Source organism: Leucoraja erinacea, unplaced genomic scaffold (assembly GCF_028641065.1).
Source record: "Leucoraja erinacea ecotype New England unplaced genomic scaffold, Leri_hhj_1 Leri_330S, whole genome shotgun sequence".
NCBI lineage: Eukaryota > Metazoa > Chordata > Chondrichthyes > Rajiformes > Rajidae > Leucoraja > Leucoraja erinaceus.
In genome coordinates, this window is record NW_026576231.1 from 4,079 (window position 1) to 20,099 (window position 16,021).

At 47.7% G+C, this 16,021-nt stretch overlaps 1 protein-coding gene across 3 annotated transcripts in view; it reads right to left on the reverse strand.

The window, feature by feature from the left end:
* Window positions 1–5,114: 5,114 nt before the first annotated feature.
* The window catches only part of LOC129693527 (erythropoietin-like), a 73,880-nt gene continuing 62,973 nt past the window's right edge, over window positions 5,115–16,021 (reverse strand). For all 3 annotated transcript variants that reach the window (XM_055630336.1, XM_055630335.1, XM_055630334.1), the window contains exons 4-5: window positions 15,126–15,287; window positions 5,115–5,780 (exon numbers count right to left, since the gene is read on the reverse strand). In XM_055630336.1, coding sequence (XP_055486311.1) covers window positions 5,631–5,780; window positions 15,126–15,287 — 312 coding nt within the window. In that variant the 3' untranslated portion in view covers window positions 5,115–5,630. The remainder of the gene's footprint in view (window positions 5,781–15,125; window positions 15,288–16,021) is intronic.

Below are 16,021 nucleotides of genomic sequence, written 5' to 3' on the forward strand. Positions count from 1 at the left end.
GTGATCAACTCCTCAATATCTTCAGCGCTCATTCAGGGAATGACAAAAAGGACACATGGTGCTTCTTGGGACTGATTGTGGTGGGGGAGGAGGGAGGCGAAAGCTGAAGGGTCCTGGAGGCAGGAAACATGTTCCCGATGTTGGGGGAGTGCAGAACCAGGGTCTACACACACACACACACACACACACACACACACACACACACACACACACACACACACACTCACACACACTCACACTCACACACACACACACACACACACACACACACACACACACACACACACACACACACACACACACACACAGTTTAAGAATAAGGAGTAAGCCATTTAGAACGGAGACGAGGAAACACTTTTTCTCACAGAGAGTTGTGAGTCTGTGGAGTTCTCTGCCTCGGAGGCCAGTTCTCTGGATACTTTCAAGAGAGATAGATAGGGCTCTTAAAGATAGCGGAGTCAGGGGAGAAGGCAGGAACGGGGTACTGATTGGGGATGATCACATTGCTGGCTCGAAGGGCCGAATGGTCTACTCCTGCACCTATTGTCTATTGTACAAGGCATTGGTGAGACCAAATCTGGAGTATGGTGTACAATTTTGGTCGACCCAATTATAGGAAGGATGTCAACAAAATAGAGAGAGTACAGAGGAGATTTACTAGAATGTTGCCTGGGTTTCAACAACTAAGTTACAGAGAAAGGTTGAACAAGTTAGGTCTTTATTCTCTGGAGCGCAGAAGGTTAAGGGGGGACCTGATAGAGGTCTTTAAAATGATGAGAGGGATAGACAGAGTTGATGTGGACAAGCTTTTCCCTTTGAGAATAGGGAAGATTCAAACAAGAGGACATGACTTCAGAATTAAGGGGCAGAAGTTTAGGGGTAATATGAGGGGGAACTTCTTTACTCAGAGAGTGGTAGCGGTGTGGAATGAGCTCCCAGTGGAAGTGGTGGAGGCAGGTTCGTTGGTATCATTTAAAAATAAATTGGATAGGCATATGGATGAGAAGGGAATGGAGGGTTATGGTATGAGTGCAGGCAGGTGGGACTAAGGGTAAAAAGTTGTTCGGCATGGACTTGTAGGGCCGAGATGGCCTGTTTCCGTGCTGTAATTGTTATATGGTTATTGATCCACCACGTCACCTATCCATGTTCTCCACAGATGCTGCCTGGCCCGCTGAGTTACTCCAGCATTGTGTCATTTTTGTTTCATCCATGGTGTAGCATTGTCCTCACCCCGTGACGTCAGATTACTGGATCTATCAGGACGAGGCATGGGTGCGGATCAGTTCATCCCTACACCTCTCCCTCCTTTAATCCCACTCCCCCATCCCCGTCATTCAGTCCCATCCTCATATCTCCCACTCCTCCCCATCTCTTCCCTTCTACTCATTACCCCTCAGGACAGCCCGGTGGACCAGCGGTAGAGTTGCTGCCTCACAGCGCCAGAGACCCGGGTTCGATCCTGACCACGGGTGCCGTCTGTACGGAGTTTGTACGTTGTCTCCCCGTGACCTGCGTGGGTTTTCTCCGGGTGCTCCGGTTTCCTCCCACACTCCAAAGACGTACAGATTTGTAAGTAAATTGGCTTCTGTAAATTGTCCCTAGTGTGTAGGATAGTACTAATGTACGGTATGATCGCTGGTCGGCACGGACATGGTTGGCCGAAGGGCCTGTTTTTAACAGTGTGTGTCTCTCTAAAGATAAAGATCCTTCCCTCTGTTTCCACATTTTACTTTCATATTCCTTATCAGACTTATCAAACAGTGAAAGGCCCGGATAGAGTGGATGTGGAGAGGATGTTTCCACTAGTGGGAGAGTCTAGGACCAGAGGCCACAGCATCTGAATGAAAGGACGTCCCTTTAGGAAGGAGATGAGCAGGAATTTCTTTAATCAGAGGGTGGTGAATCTGTGGGAATTCTTTGCCACAGACGGCTGTGGAGGCCACAAGTCAGTGGATATTTTTAAGGCAAAGATACAGATAGATTCTTGATTAGTGCGGGTGTCAGGGGTTATGGGGAGAAGGCAGGAGAATGGGGGAGATAGATCAGCCATGATTGAATGCTGGAGTAGACTTGATGGGCCGAATGGCCTAATACTGCTCCTAGACCTTAAAGAAGTCTGAAGAAGGGTCTCGACCCGAAACGTCACCTATTCCTTCGCTCCACAGACGCTGCCTGACCCGCTGAGTTCCTCCAGCAGTCTGTGTTTTTTTTATTTTCCCTCTGGCTCACAGTTGCAGCATCGGCCATCTCCTGTGTTTCCGGCTCGTCTCTTTTGTAGTGCTATCTCTGGGACGACCGAACAGACTTCTCGTCGGCATCGCTGAACGAACGCACCCTCCTCCACCGTGTGTAGCAATCGTTTGCAAACCCAAGGCCACAGCTTGCATTTGAAACGGATTACAGCAAAGGCAGACATGGTCGGCAAACAGTAACACTTCCATGTGGAGCCGAGATCGTATTTACCTAACCATTGAACGAAGGACACGGGGTCAAAACTATTCCAACTGTTTGTTTCGGGAGGGTTTGGCTTACATTTGAAAGGCTTCCAAGATTGGCATCTGAGGCTAACTTGAACCCATTCGCCAAGACCCACATCTTTGGTTTAGTTTAGTTTAGTTTAGGAGGCACAGGAAACTAAACATGGAGGTATTTGTAACTTGAGAACAATATCTGCACCTCTGCAGCAATTTCCATTGCCACAGATCGAGGGAGTAGGCCATTCGGCCCTTCGAGCCTGCATCGCCATTCAATATGATCATGGCTGATCATCCAACTCAGTATCCTGTCCATACCCTTCTCTCCATACCCCCTGATCCCTTTAGCCACAAGGGCCACATCTAACTCCCTCTTAAATATAGCCAATGAACTGTGGCCTCAACTACCTTCTGTGGCAGAGAATTCCACAGATTCACCACTTTCTGTGTGAAAAATGTTTTTCTCATCTCGGTCCTAAAAGATTTCCCTCTTATCCTTAAACTGTGACCCCTTGTTCTGGACTTCCCCAACATCGGGAACAATCTTCTTGCATCTAGCCTGTCCAACCCTTCAGAATTTTGTACGTTTCTATAAGATCCCCCCTCAATTTTCTAAATTCTAGCGAGTACAAGCCGAGTCTATCCAGTCTTTCTTCATATGAAAGTCCTGCCATCCCAGGAATCAGTCTGGTGAACCTTCTCTGTACTCCCTCTATGGCAAGAATGTCTTTCCTCAGATTAGGAGACCAAAACTACACGCAATACTCCAGGTGTGGTCTCACCAAGGCCCTGTACAACTGCAGTAGAACCTCCCTGCTCCTATACTCAAATCCTTTTGCTATGAATGCTAACATACCATTGGCTTTCTTCACTGCCTGCTGCACCTGCATGCCTACTTTCAATGACTGGTGTACCATGACACCCAGGTCTCGTTGCATCTCCCCCTTTCCTAATCGGCCACCATTCAGATAATAGTCTACTTTCCTGTTCTTGCCACCAAAGTGGATAACCTCACATTTATCCACATTATACTGCATCTGCCATGCATTTGCCCACTCACCCAGCCTATCCAAGTCACCTTGCAGCCTCCTAGCATCCTCCTCACAGCTAACACTGCCCCCCAGCTTAGTGTCATCCGCAAACTTGGAGATATTGCCTTCAATTCCCTCATCCATTATCATTAATATATATTGTAAATAGCTGGGGTCCCAGCACTGAGCCTTGCGGTACCCCACTAGTCACTGCCTGCCATGTCAAGGTACAAGAGTTCCCTCTTCTAGTTTAGTTCAGTTTAGTTCTAAACCAAACCAAATATATGAGTCTTGGCAAATGGGTTTGAATCGGCGTTGAATGTCAAAGCAATACCATCTGGGAACCCTTTCAAATGTAAGCCAGATCCTCCCTAAACTTCCAGCGGGCAAATATCAAAAATGTACACAGCACCAACACCAGTTGTAAGCCGAGGTCCATGTATTTAGTTTAGTTTAGAACTAAAATTAAAACTAAAACTTGTTTTAAACTAAACTAAATTATCCGTGGAATTCTCTGTCTCAGAGGGCGGTGGAGGCCGGTTCTCTGGATGCCTTCAAGAGAGAGCTAGATAGGGCTCTTAACGTTAGCGGAGTCAGGGGAATATGGGGAGAAGGCAGGAACGGAGTACTGATTGGGGATGGTCAGCCATGATCACATTGAATGGCGGTGCTGGCTCGAAGGGCCGAATGGCCTCTACTCCTGCACCTATTGTCTATTATCTATAAACTACAAAGGGTTAAGAAGGAACCGGGCGATTGTTTCACTGAACACTTACGTTCAGGCCGAGGCAATCTCCTGCTTGCCAATCAATGTAACTGCCCTTCTCATAGAAACATAGACAATAGGTGCAGGAGTAGGCCATTCGGCCCTTCGAGCCTGCACCGCCATTCAATATGATCATGGCTGATCATCCAACTCAGTATCCCATCCCTGCCTTCTCTCCATACCCCCTGATCCCTTTAGCCACAAGGGCCACATCTAACTCCCTCTTAAATATAGCCAATGAACTGTGTGGCCTCAACTACCTTCTGTGGCACAGAATTCCCCAGATTCACCACTCTCTGTGTGTGAAAAAAAATGTTTTTCTCAATCCCACATTCTGTCCTGGGCCTCCTCCGTTGTCAGAGCGAGGCCAAATCCAAGATGGAGAAACAGCCCCTCATATTTCGCTTGGGACAGCGTACATGTTGAATTCTCTCATTTCAAGGAACCCACGCAGGTTCCCGGGGAGAAGGTAGAAACTCTGTAAAGGCAGCACCCGTAGTCTGGATCGATAAAGCCCCCGTCCCACTTAGGAAACCTGAACGGAAACCTCTGGAGACTTTGCGCCCCACCCAAGGTTCCCGTGCGGTTGCCGGAGGTTGCAGGTAGTGGAAGCAGGTAGGGAGACTGACAAAAACCTCCGGGAACTGCACGGAAACCTTGGGTGGGGCGCAAAGTCTCCAGAGGTTTGCGTTCAGGTTTCCTAAGTGGGACAGGGGGCGTTAGGCAGCAACTCTACCACGACACCGCCTTGAAACACAGTCTGAGGACATTTAAGGTTGAGCAGTAGTGTTGAACTCACCCATTCTCACAAAACATTTTGACTGAAGCCGTCCACCTTGTGTTTACTTCTACTGGGTGACCAGTGAACTTTAATCTGCGAGGTAAGCAATAAAAATGGCCTTAGGTCTAATAGGGTGACAGAGCTAAAAATATAAAGACATCAAAATCTCACGTCCCATATTCACAAATACTCTACAGAACAAAATGGTGCCCTCAGTCGCAGGCCACGCCATCAATAAACGAGACGCTTTCAGTCGGAGAGAATTGGCACACACAGTCAAATAGTTTATTGGGTGCATCTCCCTCTCTCTCTCTCTCTCTCTCTCTCTCTCTCTCTCTCTCTCTCGCTCGCTTGCCTTTGAGTTCAAAGCATTGTAAGTCCCGAGCACTTGGAATAACAGTGTCTCTGGTCAAGTCCTCAAGAGCTGGATGGTTATCGTCCCAAATGGAAATATCTTCATCGCATCCGTTTGCTTCTCCCCCTCTCTTCCGTTCCTTGTTGGTGCTGTACATGTTTGTGCAAAGGTTACAGTTTTATAGTTCGCATGGGAAGCTCCTTCAAGTGGGGACTGACTGTCAGCTCGTGGCCAGGTTGCAGGCTTCTGTGTCGAGGAAAAACAATCGCACTTTCCCTTGCAAGAAATTGAGGTACACATGGAAGATGGTTCTCACTGTTCTGCTGCTGAAGGTGGTCTGTGCAGCCGGCTGATCCCCATTGAGGCTGACCTGAATGGAAACAAGAGTATCACACGAGGTGTCATGAAAGGAACAACTCGAAGCACACAAGAGACTGCAGATATAAGTGAGAGGAACAGACTTGGGCCATTCGGCCCATCGATTCTACTTCTCCCTCAACACCATTCTCCTGCCCTTCTCCCCACAACCAACAAAGAATGGAGCAGCTGGGCTTGTACACTCTAGAATTTTGAAGGATGAGAGGGGATCTCATTGGGGATGATCATCCATGATCACATTGAATGGCGGTGCAGGCTCGAAGGACCAAATGGCCTACTCCTGCACCTATTGTCTATTGTCTTATTGAAACATCCAAGATTGTTAATCCAAATCTGAGGAAGGACATTATTGCCATAGAGGGAGTATAGAGAAGGTTCACCAGACTGATTCCTGGGATGTCAGGACTGTCTGATGAAGAAAGACTGGATAGACTTGGTTTATACTCTCTAGAGGTTAGAAGATTGAGAGGGGATCTTATTAGAAACTTACAAAATTCTTAAGGGGTTGGACAGGCTAGATGCAGGAAGATTGTTTCCGATGTTGGGGAAGTCCAGGACAAGGGGTCACAGCTTAAGGATAAGGGGGGGAAATCCTTTAAAACCGAGATGAGAAGAACTTTTTTCACACAGAGAGTGGTGAATCTCTGGAACTCTCTGCCACAGAGGGTAGTTGAGGCCAGTTCATTGGCTATATTTAAGAAGGAGTTAGATGTGGCCCTTGTGGCTAAGGGGATCAGAGGGTATGGAGAGAAGGCAGGTACGGGATACTGAGTTGGATGATCAGCCATGATCATATTGAATGGCGGTGCAGGCTCGAAGGGCCGAATGGCCTACTCCTGCACCTAATTTCTATGTTTCTATGTTAAGGGTTTGGACACGCTAGAGGCATGAAACATGTTCCCGATGTTGGGGGAGTCCAGAACCAGGGGCCACACACAGTTTAAGAATAAGGAGTAAGCCATTTAGAACGGAGATGAGGAAACACTTTTTCTCACAGGGAGTTGTGAGTGTGGAATTCTCTGCCTCAGAGGCCGGTGGAGGCCGGTTCTCTGGGTACTTTCAAGAGAGAGCTAGATAGGGCTCTTAAAGATAGCGGAGTCAGGGGATATGGGGAGAAGGCAGGAACGGGGTACTGATTGTGGATGATCAGCCATGATCTCATTGGATGGCGGTGCTGGCTCGAAGGGCCGAATGGCCTATTCCTGCGTCTATTGTCTATTGTCTAACCCCTGACCCCCTTATTAATCAAGAATCTGTCAATCCTTGCCTAAGAAATAACAATTGACTTGGCCTCCACAGCCATCTGTGGCAAAGGGAGTTGCAAATGGCGCCCTGGTGAATGGGAAGAGAATACCTCAAACATTATGAGGTGAACCATCGGGATCTTAAAATGGCCAGGTAGCTTGAAATGGTCCCAAAGCCGGTCTCCAGAGTTTAAATACTTTTCTTCCAATGCACAGAGGAGGTTATACACCACATTGTCATCCTCTACACAAACACATTGTGACAGGCCACTGTATTCATGGATCACCTCCATTGCAAATGCTTACATGGAGAGTTTTGATGGAAGATTTTAATATACATGGATGAAACTGTCCCTGATCCCATAAATGTCAGCGGGAAGTGACCTCTGGCCGTCTGGCCACATGGAGGCCAAGTCAATGGATATTTTTCAGGCGGAGGTGGACAAATTCTTGATTAGTACGGTATCATGGGTTACGGGGAGAAGGCAGGAGACTGGAGCTGGGATCGGTTGCTGACCGGTTGCATCGTGGCTTTGGTTCGGCAACTTGAGCGCCCTGGAGAGGAAAAGACTACAAAAAGTAGTAAACACTGCCCAGTCCATCATCGGCTCTGACCTTCCTTCCATTAGAGGGGATTTATCGCAGTCGCTGCCTCAAAAAGGCCGGCAGCATCATCAAAGACCCACACACCATCCTGGCCACCCACTCATCTCCCTGCTACCTTCAGGTAGAAGGTACAGGAGCCTGAAGACTGCAACGTCCAGGTTCAGGAATAGCTACTTCCCCACAGCCATCAGGCTATTAAACCTGGCTCGGACAAAACTCTGATTATTAATAACCCATTATCTATTATTTGCACTGTATCAGTTTATTTATTCATGTGTGTATATATTTATATTATGGTATATGGACACACTGATCTGTTTTGTAGTCAATGCCTACTGTGTTCTGTGTGCTGAAGCAAAGCAAGAATTTCATTGTCCTATACAGGGACACATGACAATAAACTCACTTGAACTTGAACTTGAACTTGGAGGGTAAGATAGATCAGCATTGGTTGAATGGCGGAGTGGACTTGATGGGCTGAATGGCCTAATTCTGCTCTGAGACCGTATGTACTTATGAACCAATTCCTTTACCATTCTGTTTAATGCCTCACATCTCAGCTGCTGTGATGTCTAAACCACTGACCGATTACAACCATATTCTCAATCAAGCCCCTTTGCGGCAGTTTTGGCTTCATTCACTCTTGTTTTCTCCACGAGTGTCTAAAATCCTCCTCTGAGATGAATAGTCGATGTGCTTTAGTTTTGAAAAGGCTGGCGATGGTCGTTGTTAGTTAAGGTTTAGAAGTTTCACCGTTCCTTATCTGCGGGCTGTGTTTTATTGGAAGAGACCAGGGTTTTGAGTCTTATCTAAGTGCAGTAATTAAGACCAAGAGTGGATACAGTTTTGGGAAGAATCACTGGCCACACAGACAGCGGGGGCTGAAACAACTACCGGAAATTGTGTGGGGCCCTTTTCCACTCCATATTGCGTTCTATTTACTGTCCACAATTCTCCAACACATCTCACCGCTACCTGCGATGCCCCCTGTCCAATATCTGCATGCGTCTCTCAATATCTAAACCGGAAAAGGGCTGCATTGAGTTGCTGCCTCACAGCGCCAGGGACCTGGGTTCGATCCTGACCTCGGGTGCTGTCTGTACGGAGTTTGCACGCTCTTCCTGTGACCGCATGGTGCTCCAGTCTCCTCCCACATCCCAAAGGCGTGTGGGTTTGTAGGCTCATTTGCTTCATAAGGCCGTAAGTTTTAGGAACAGAATGAGGCCATTTGGCCCGTCAGGTCTACTCAAGATTCAAGAGATTCCAGAGAGTTTATTGTCATGTGTTCCAGATAGGACAATGAAATTCTTGCTTTGCTCTCAGCACGACAGAATATTGCAGGAATAACAGAATAAATACAGAACAGATCAATGTGTCCATATTCACACAGAGAGTGGTGAATCTCTGGAACTCTCTGCCACAGAGGGTAGTTGAGGCCAGTTCATTGGCTATATTTTAAGAGGGAGTTAGATGTGGCCCTTGTGGCTAAGGGGATCAGGGGGTATGGAGAGAAGGCAGGTACGGGATACTGAGTTGGATGATCAGCCATGATCATATTGAATGGCGGTGCAGGCTCGAAGGGCCGAATGGCCTACTCCTGCACCTAATTTCTATGTTTCTATGTTTCTATATACCATTGAATGCCATTCAATGATGGCTGATCAGAAGGTCATAGGTGATAGGAGAAGAATTAGGCCATTCGGCCCATCAAGTCTACTCCGCCGTTCAATCGTGGCTGATCTATCTTTCACTCATAACCCCATTGCCCTGCCTTATTCCCAATACCCCTGACACCCTTACTAATCAACGTCACCTATTCCTTCGCTCCATAGATGCTGCCTCACCCGCTGAGTTTCTCCAGCATTTTTATCTACCTTCGATTTTTCCAGCATCTGCAGTTCCTTCTTAAACATTCCATATTCTTCCTTGTCTTTTCCCTATTTTACTTGCATTAAGTAGCTCCCATCTAATCAACAACTAACTCTAATGCTATTTCTGCTGTTAGACTACGATGCTCCACTCCAACCAGTTCTTTGCCTAGACGGAGTGATTTAAAAAAAAATTCAGCATTTCATCGCTCAGCAATAGTGACCTTTGACAAGGTGGTGATGTGTTGCCTTCTTAATGGCCCTGTCCCACGGTACGAGTTCATTCCAAGAGCTCTCCCGAGTATAAAAAAAAATCAAACACATGGTAAGCACGGAGAATCCGGTAGGCGGCGCGACTCTCGTCAGCAGCGGCCTCTGCAGCCCGTCTGCGTTTTTATTATTTTTTGTCTATGTTTCTATGTAGTTTTTTTGTTTTTTGTTGGGGTGTGTGTGGTAACTTTTAAATCTCTCCCTGCACGGGAGACCCGACCTTTTCTTTGTCGTGTCTCCGTTGTCGTTGGGGCTGCAACGAGGAGCGGCCTCCAACAGGAGAAGACTGGGGACTCTGGTGCCGACGACTCACCGTCACCGTCGCGGAGCTGGCCGAGTCCAGAGCGGGTGGAGCGGTGGTGGAGCGCTGCTGCTGCTGCGGCCCGACCTCCGGAGATTCGGAGGCTGCAACTGCGGGTCTGGCGGACGGCGGCACCGGGAGCCTGCGGGTCCCTGGAGGGAGACCGCTTTTCAGGGCTCTCGCAACTGCGACTTCTCCCGCCCGAGTTGCGGGGTCGAAGAGCTCCTGGAGCGGGGCCTGACATCACCGCCCCACGCGGCTTGGAATGGCCGCGGGACTCTGCGAGCGCACGCCGGGGGCTCTAACACCAAGACCCGGTGTGCGACCTTGCACCACCCGGCGTGGCTTTAATGGCCGCGGGACAATCGCCATCGCCAGCCGGGGGCTTTGACTTTGACTCTGACATCGGGGGGGGGGGGGGGAAGAGTGCAGTGGAGAGATAATTTTTTTTGGCCTTCCATCACAGCGATGTGATGGATGTTTATGTAAATTATGTTGTGTCTTGGATCTATTTGTTTGTAATGTATGGCTGCAGAAACGACATTTCGTTTGGACCTCAAGGGGTCCAAATGACAATTAAATTGAATCTTGAATCTTGAATCTTGAGAATGTACGTAGCGGGTACGTCGGAGCTCGGGGACGTCTCTTAGCGGCTCGTAACGCTAACTGCAGGTGCTCGGGAAACGCGGTAAGCTCGGGAAGACTCGTGAAGATTTTTCAACATGTTGAAAAATGTCCACGAGAGCCCCGAGTACCGACCAGCGTCCGTTACCGTAAATCTCCGAATCAGGACAAACTCGGGAGAATGTCCTCTTTGAATGAATTTGTACAGTGGGACAGGGCTTGAAGCCACTGCAGCCATTGAGGTGGGGATATACCCACATGCTGTTTGGGAGAAACGTCTTGGATTTTTTCTCCGTGACAATGGAGGAACGGTGATATTATATTTCCAAATGAGGTGAGCAAGCTTGAAAGGGTTCAGAGAAGATTTACCAGGATGTTGCCAGGACTTGTGACCTCTCAGCTACAGGGAGAGGTTGAACAAGCTGCGACTCTATTCCTTACAGAGCAGGAGCATGAGGGTGATCTTAGAGAGGTGTACAAAATCATTGGAGGAATAGATCGGGTTAATGCAGTCTTTGGCCCAGAGTACCAGAGGACAGTGGTTTAAGATGAGCAGGGAAAGATTTACTAGGAACCTGATGGGCAACTTTCTTTACACAAAAGATGGTGGGTGTACGAAATGAGCTGCTGGAGGAGGTAATTGAGGCAGGTGCTATCCCAACGTTTAAGAAACATTTAGGCAGGTGTATGGAGAGATCAGGTTTAGAGGGATAAGGGTAGATGGGTCATTTTGGTTGGCGTGGGCAAGTTGGGCCGAAGGGCCTGTTTCCATGTTCTATTACTATGAGGATGATGTGTGACTTGGAGGACAACTTCCAGGTGGTCCTGTCTCTGTACGTTTGTTCCCCTTGTTCGTGTGGTTTAGTTTAGAGATACAGTGTGAAAACTGGCCCTTCGGCCCACTCAGTCCGTGCCGACCAACGAGTACCCATATACCCATGGGGAGATGCAGCGAGACCTGGGTGTCATGGTACACCAGTCATTGAAGGTAGGCATGCAGGTGCAGCAGGCAGTAAAGAAAGCGAATGGTATGTTAGCTTTCATTGCATAAGGATTTGAGTATAGGAGCACAGAGGTTCTACTGCAGTTGTACAGGGTCTTGGTGAGACCACACCTGGAGTATTGCATACAGTTTTGGTCTCCAAATCTGAGGAAGGACATTATTGCCATAGAGGGAGTACAGAGACGGTTCACCAGACTGATTCCTGGGATGTCAGGACTGTCTTATGAAGAAAGACTGGATAGACTTGGTTTATACTCTCTAGAATTTAGAAGATTGAGAGGGGATCTTATAGAAACTTACAAAATTCTTAAGGGGTTGGACAGGCTAGATGCAGGAAGATTGTTCCCGATGTTAGGGAAGTCCAGGACAAGGGTCACAGCTTAAGGATAAAGGGGAAATCCTTTAAAACCGAGATGAGAAGAACTTTTTTCACACAGAGAGTGGTGAATCTCTGGAACTCTCTGCCACAGAGGGTAGTTGAGGCCAGTTCATTGGCTATATTTAAGAGGGAGTTAGATGTGGCCCTTGTGGCAAAGGGGATCAGGGGGTATGGAGAGAAGGCAGGTACGGGATACTGAGTTGGATGATCAGCCATGATCATATTGAATGGCGGTGCAGGCTCAAAGGGCCGAATGGCCTACTCCTGCACCTAATTTCTATGTTTCTATGTTTCTATACTAGTTCTATGTTTTGCATCTTACAGAAGCCAATGAACCTACAACCCTGCATGTCTTTGGGATGTGGGAGGAATCTGCCGAGCTCTCCCGCTGCGCTTCTGTGCCACCCTAAGCTAGGAGAAGTCAAAGCTTTCGAAGATGATATTGGGGTTGGAAGGATTTATCAACCTGTACAGCTTCTGGCTGAATCTATTTGTGGAGTCTATGATATATTCAGAACAGAAAGGCAGTATATATATATTTTTTGAAAAGCACTGCTAACAAATGCAGCATTGTACTGAAAACCTAGATCATCGATCATCAGCTGGTAGAGCTGCTGCCTCACAGCGCCAGAGACCCAGGTTCGATTCTGACCTCGGGTGCTCTCTGTGTGGAGTTTGCATGTTCTCCCCGTGACCGCCGGGTGCTTCAGGATTCCACCACACATCCCAAAGGCGTGCGGGTTTGTAGGTTAATCGGCCCTCTGTAAATTGCCCCCCTAGTTTGTAGGGAGTGGGTGGGAAAGTGGGATAACATTGAACTAGTGTGAAGGGGTGATCGATGGTCGGCATGGTCCCGGTGGGCCGAGTGGCCTGTTTCCATGCTGTATCTCTAATCAATCACCCATTCACACTAGTTCTATGTTATCCCTCTATAGACAAGCAAATGCATTGTTTCTCCATTTTGCATTTGGCCTCACTCTGACAACGGAGAAAGCCCAGGACAGAATGTGGGATTGAGAAAAACATTTTTCACACACACAGAGAGTGGTGAATCTGTGGAATTCTCTGCCACAGAAGGTAGTTGAGGCCACCGTTCATTGGCTATATTTAAGAGGGAGTTAGATGTGGCCCTTGTGCCTAAAGGGATCAGGGGGTATGGAGAGAAGGCAGGGACGGGATACTGAGTTGAATGATCAGCCATGATCATATTGAATGGCGGTGCAGGCTCGAAGGGCCGAATGGCCTACTCCTGCACCTATTTTCTATGTTTCTATGTTTAAGAAGGTAGGCAAGTCTGAAGAAGGGTTTCGGCCCGAAACGTTGCCTATTTCCTTCACTCCATAGATGCTGCTGCACCCGCTGAGTTTCTCCAGCATTTTTGTGTACCTTCTATGTTTCTATTGTCTATTGAATGGCAGTGCAGGCTCGAAGGGCCGAATGGCCTACTCCTGCACCTATTTTCCATGTTTCTATTGTCTATTGAATGGCGGTGCAGGCTCGAAGGGCCGAATGGCCTACTCCTGCACCTATTTTCTATGTTTCTATTGTCTATTGAATGGCGGTGCAGGCTCGAAGGGCCGAATGGCCTACTCCTGCACCTATTTTCTATGTTTCTATTGTCTATTGAATGGCGTTGCAGGCTCGAAGGGCCGAATGGCCTACTCCTGCACCTATTTTCCATGTTTCTATTGTCTATTGAATGGCAGTGCAGGCTCGAAGGCCCGAATGGCCTACTCCTGCACCTATTTTCTATGTTTCTATTGTCTATTGAATGGCGGTGCAGGCTCGAAGGGCCGAATGGCCTACTCCTGCACCTATTTTCCATGTTTCTATTGTCTATTGAATGGCAGTGCAGGCTCGAAGGGCCGAATGGCCTCCTCCTGCACCTATTGTCTATGTTTCTATGTTTCTATGATCAAATTATTGAGCAGCATGCAACTGACTGAACCCGGTTGAAAATCAAGGTATTAGTTGGGCTATTAATAAAACGAGACAAGGTGTTGACTTGAACAAGGTGCAAGAGACAGATTTATTGAATAATATGAATCATATTTCAATCCAATATATTGACGTTGATATCTATTTCCTGACTGCGTTTGAACTCGACTACTTATTCCAGCAAGTTTAACAGACACACAGATTGCTCCTGACCCAATAATTGCTGTGGCTTCTCAAGGTCAATATCCCGTGACCCCAGGCATGCGACTGGATGGATTACGTGACAACGAGCAGGAAGGAGCCTCATTATGTTTCTATCCCGTTATCTTTCCCAGCGTCAATATCTGAAGATGGTTGCTGGTTTAAATCGCGTGATTATGAAGCTTTTATTAGAAAGGGATAAGGCTGAAACGGGCTGCGATGTGTGTGTGTGGCAGTCAGGCATGGCGGGGGAAGGACAACTCAAGGAGATCATCCTGAAAACGGACTTGACATTCAATTCTGCATTTTGATTTTACCAAACAGGCCCTTCGGCCCACCGAGTTTGCACTGACCCATTCTTGCCCAGTCTGAAGAAGGGTCTCGACCCGAAACGTTGCCTATTTCCTCCTCTCTATAGATGCTGCCTCACCCGCTGAGCTTCTCCAGCATTTTTGTCTACCATTTCACTGGTTATAAACTCGTAGAGAGTCATAGAATTATACAGTGCGGAAACATGCCCTTTGGCCCAACTTGCCCACACCGACCAACATGTCTTATCTACACTAGTCCCACCTGCCTCCATTTGCCTCATATCAATCTTATTGATGTACCTGTCTAAATGTTTCTTAAACATTGCAATAGTACCTGCACACTAGGCAGAATTTACAGATGGCAATTAACCTACAAACCTGCACGTCTTTGGAGTGTGGGAGGAAACTGGAGATCCTGGAGAAAACCCACACAGGTCCCCGGGAGAACGTGCAGACAAGTACCTGTAGTCAGGATTGAACCCGGGTCTCTGGCGCTATGAGGCAGCGACTCTACCAATGCGCCATCGAATGGTGCCCATATGCTTTTCCCCTACATTCAGTCGCAACTTGCTAGTGTATCGGCACTACTCACAGGTGTGAAGCTCTTCACCATCTGCGTGATGCTGCGGATGTTGCTGTAGCTCCTCTCTATTGGATACAACATGTTGCTGTTGACCGTCAAGTTCTGGGCCTTCTGGACGGCGGCAGCAAGCAGCTTGAGGCCACTCTGGACCTCCTCGGCTTTCGTCCTCAGCTGCGGAGAAACAACAAAGGTTAGGGAAAATGGGTAGGGAGGAACGGCAATGTACAGCGCCAGAGAAAACCCACGCAGCTCGCGGGGGAGAACGTGCAAACTCCGCACAGGCAGTCGGGATCAAACCCGGCGCTGCATTCGCTGTAAGTCAGCAACTCTACCGCTGTGCCACCGTGAGCATGGCACTGTAAGGTGGGAGTTTAGGTACAAGATTTGAAGGTGCATGTGAGATGCACAGTTATACAGCAGATCAGCAGAGATACACACGTTTGTTCCTCTGGTGCATCTGAAAAGGGAAGCAGGAAACTGGTTGAGAATTGTCCCTAGTGTGTTAATGCGCGGGGACCGCTGGCCAGCACGGACCCAGTGGGCCGAAGGGCCTGTTTCCGCGCTGTATCTCTAAACCAAACTAAACTAAAACTAAAATCAATACCCTCTTGTGTCAAAATCCTCTTCCTGACATTTTAGATTCAGATTCAGATTCAGATTCAATTTTAATTGTCATTGTCAGTGTACAGTACAGAGACAACGAAATGCATTTAGCAACTCCCTGGAAGAGTGACATAGCAAACGATTTGAATAAATAATAATAAGTGTCCAGGGGGTGATTGGCAGTCACCGAAATTTTACTTATTTTCATGAATCTTGCCCTGTGATATTTAGTGTTACGAATAATGTGCTTAGATGACCCCTTTTCAATTCCTTTACTAAACTTGTGAAATTTAACGAGGTCA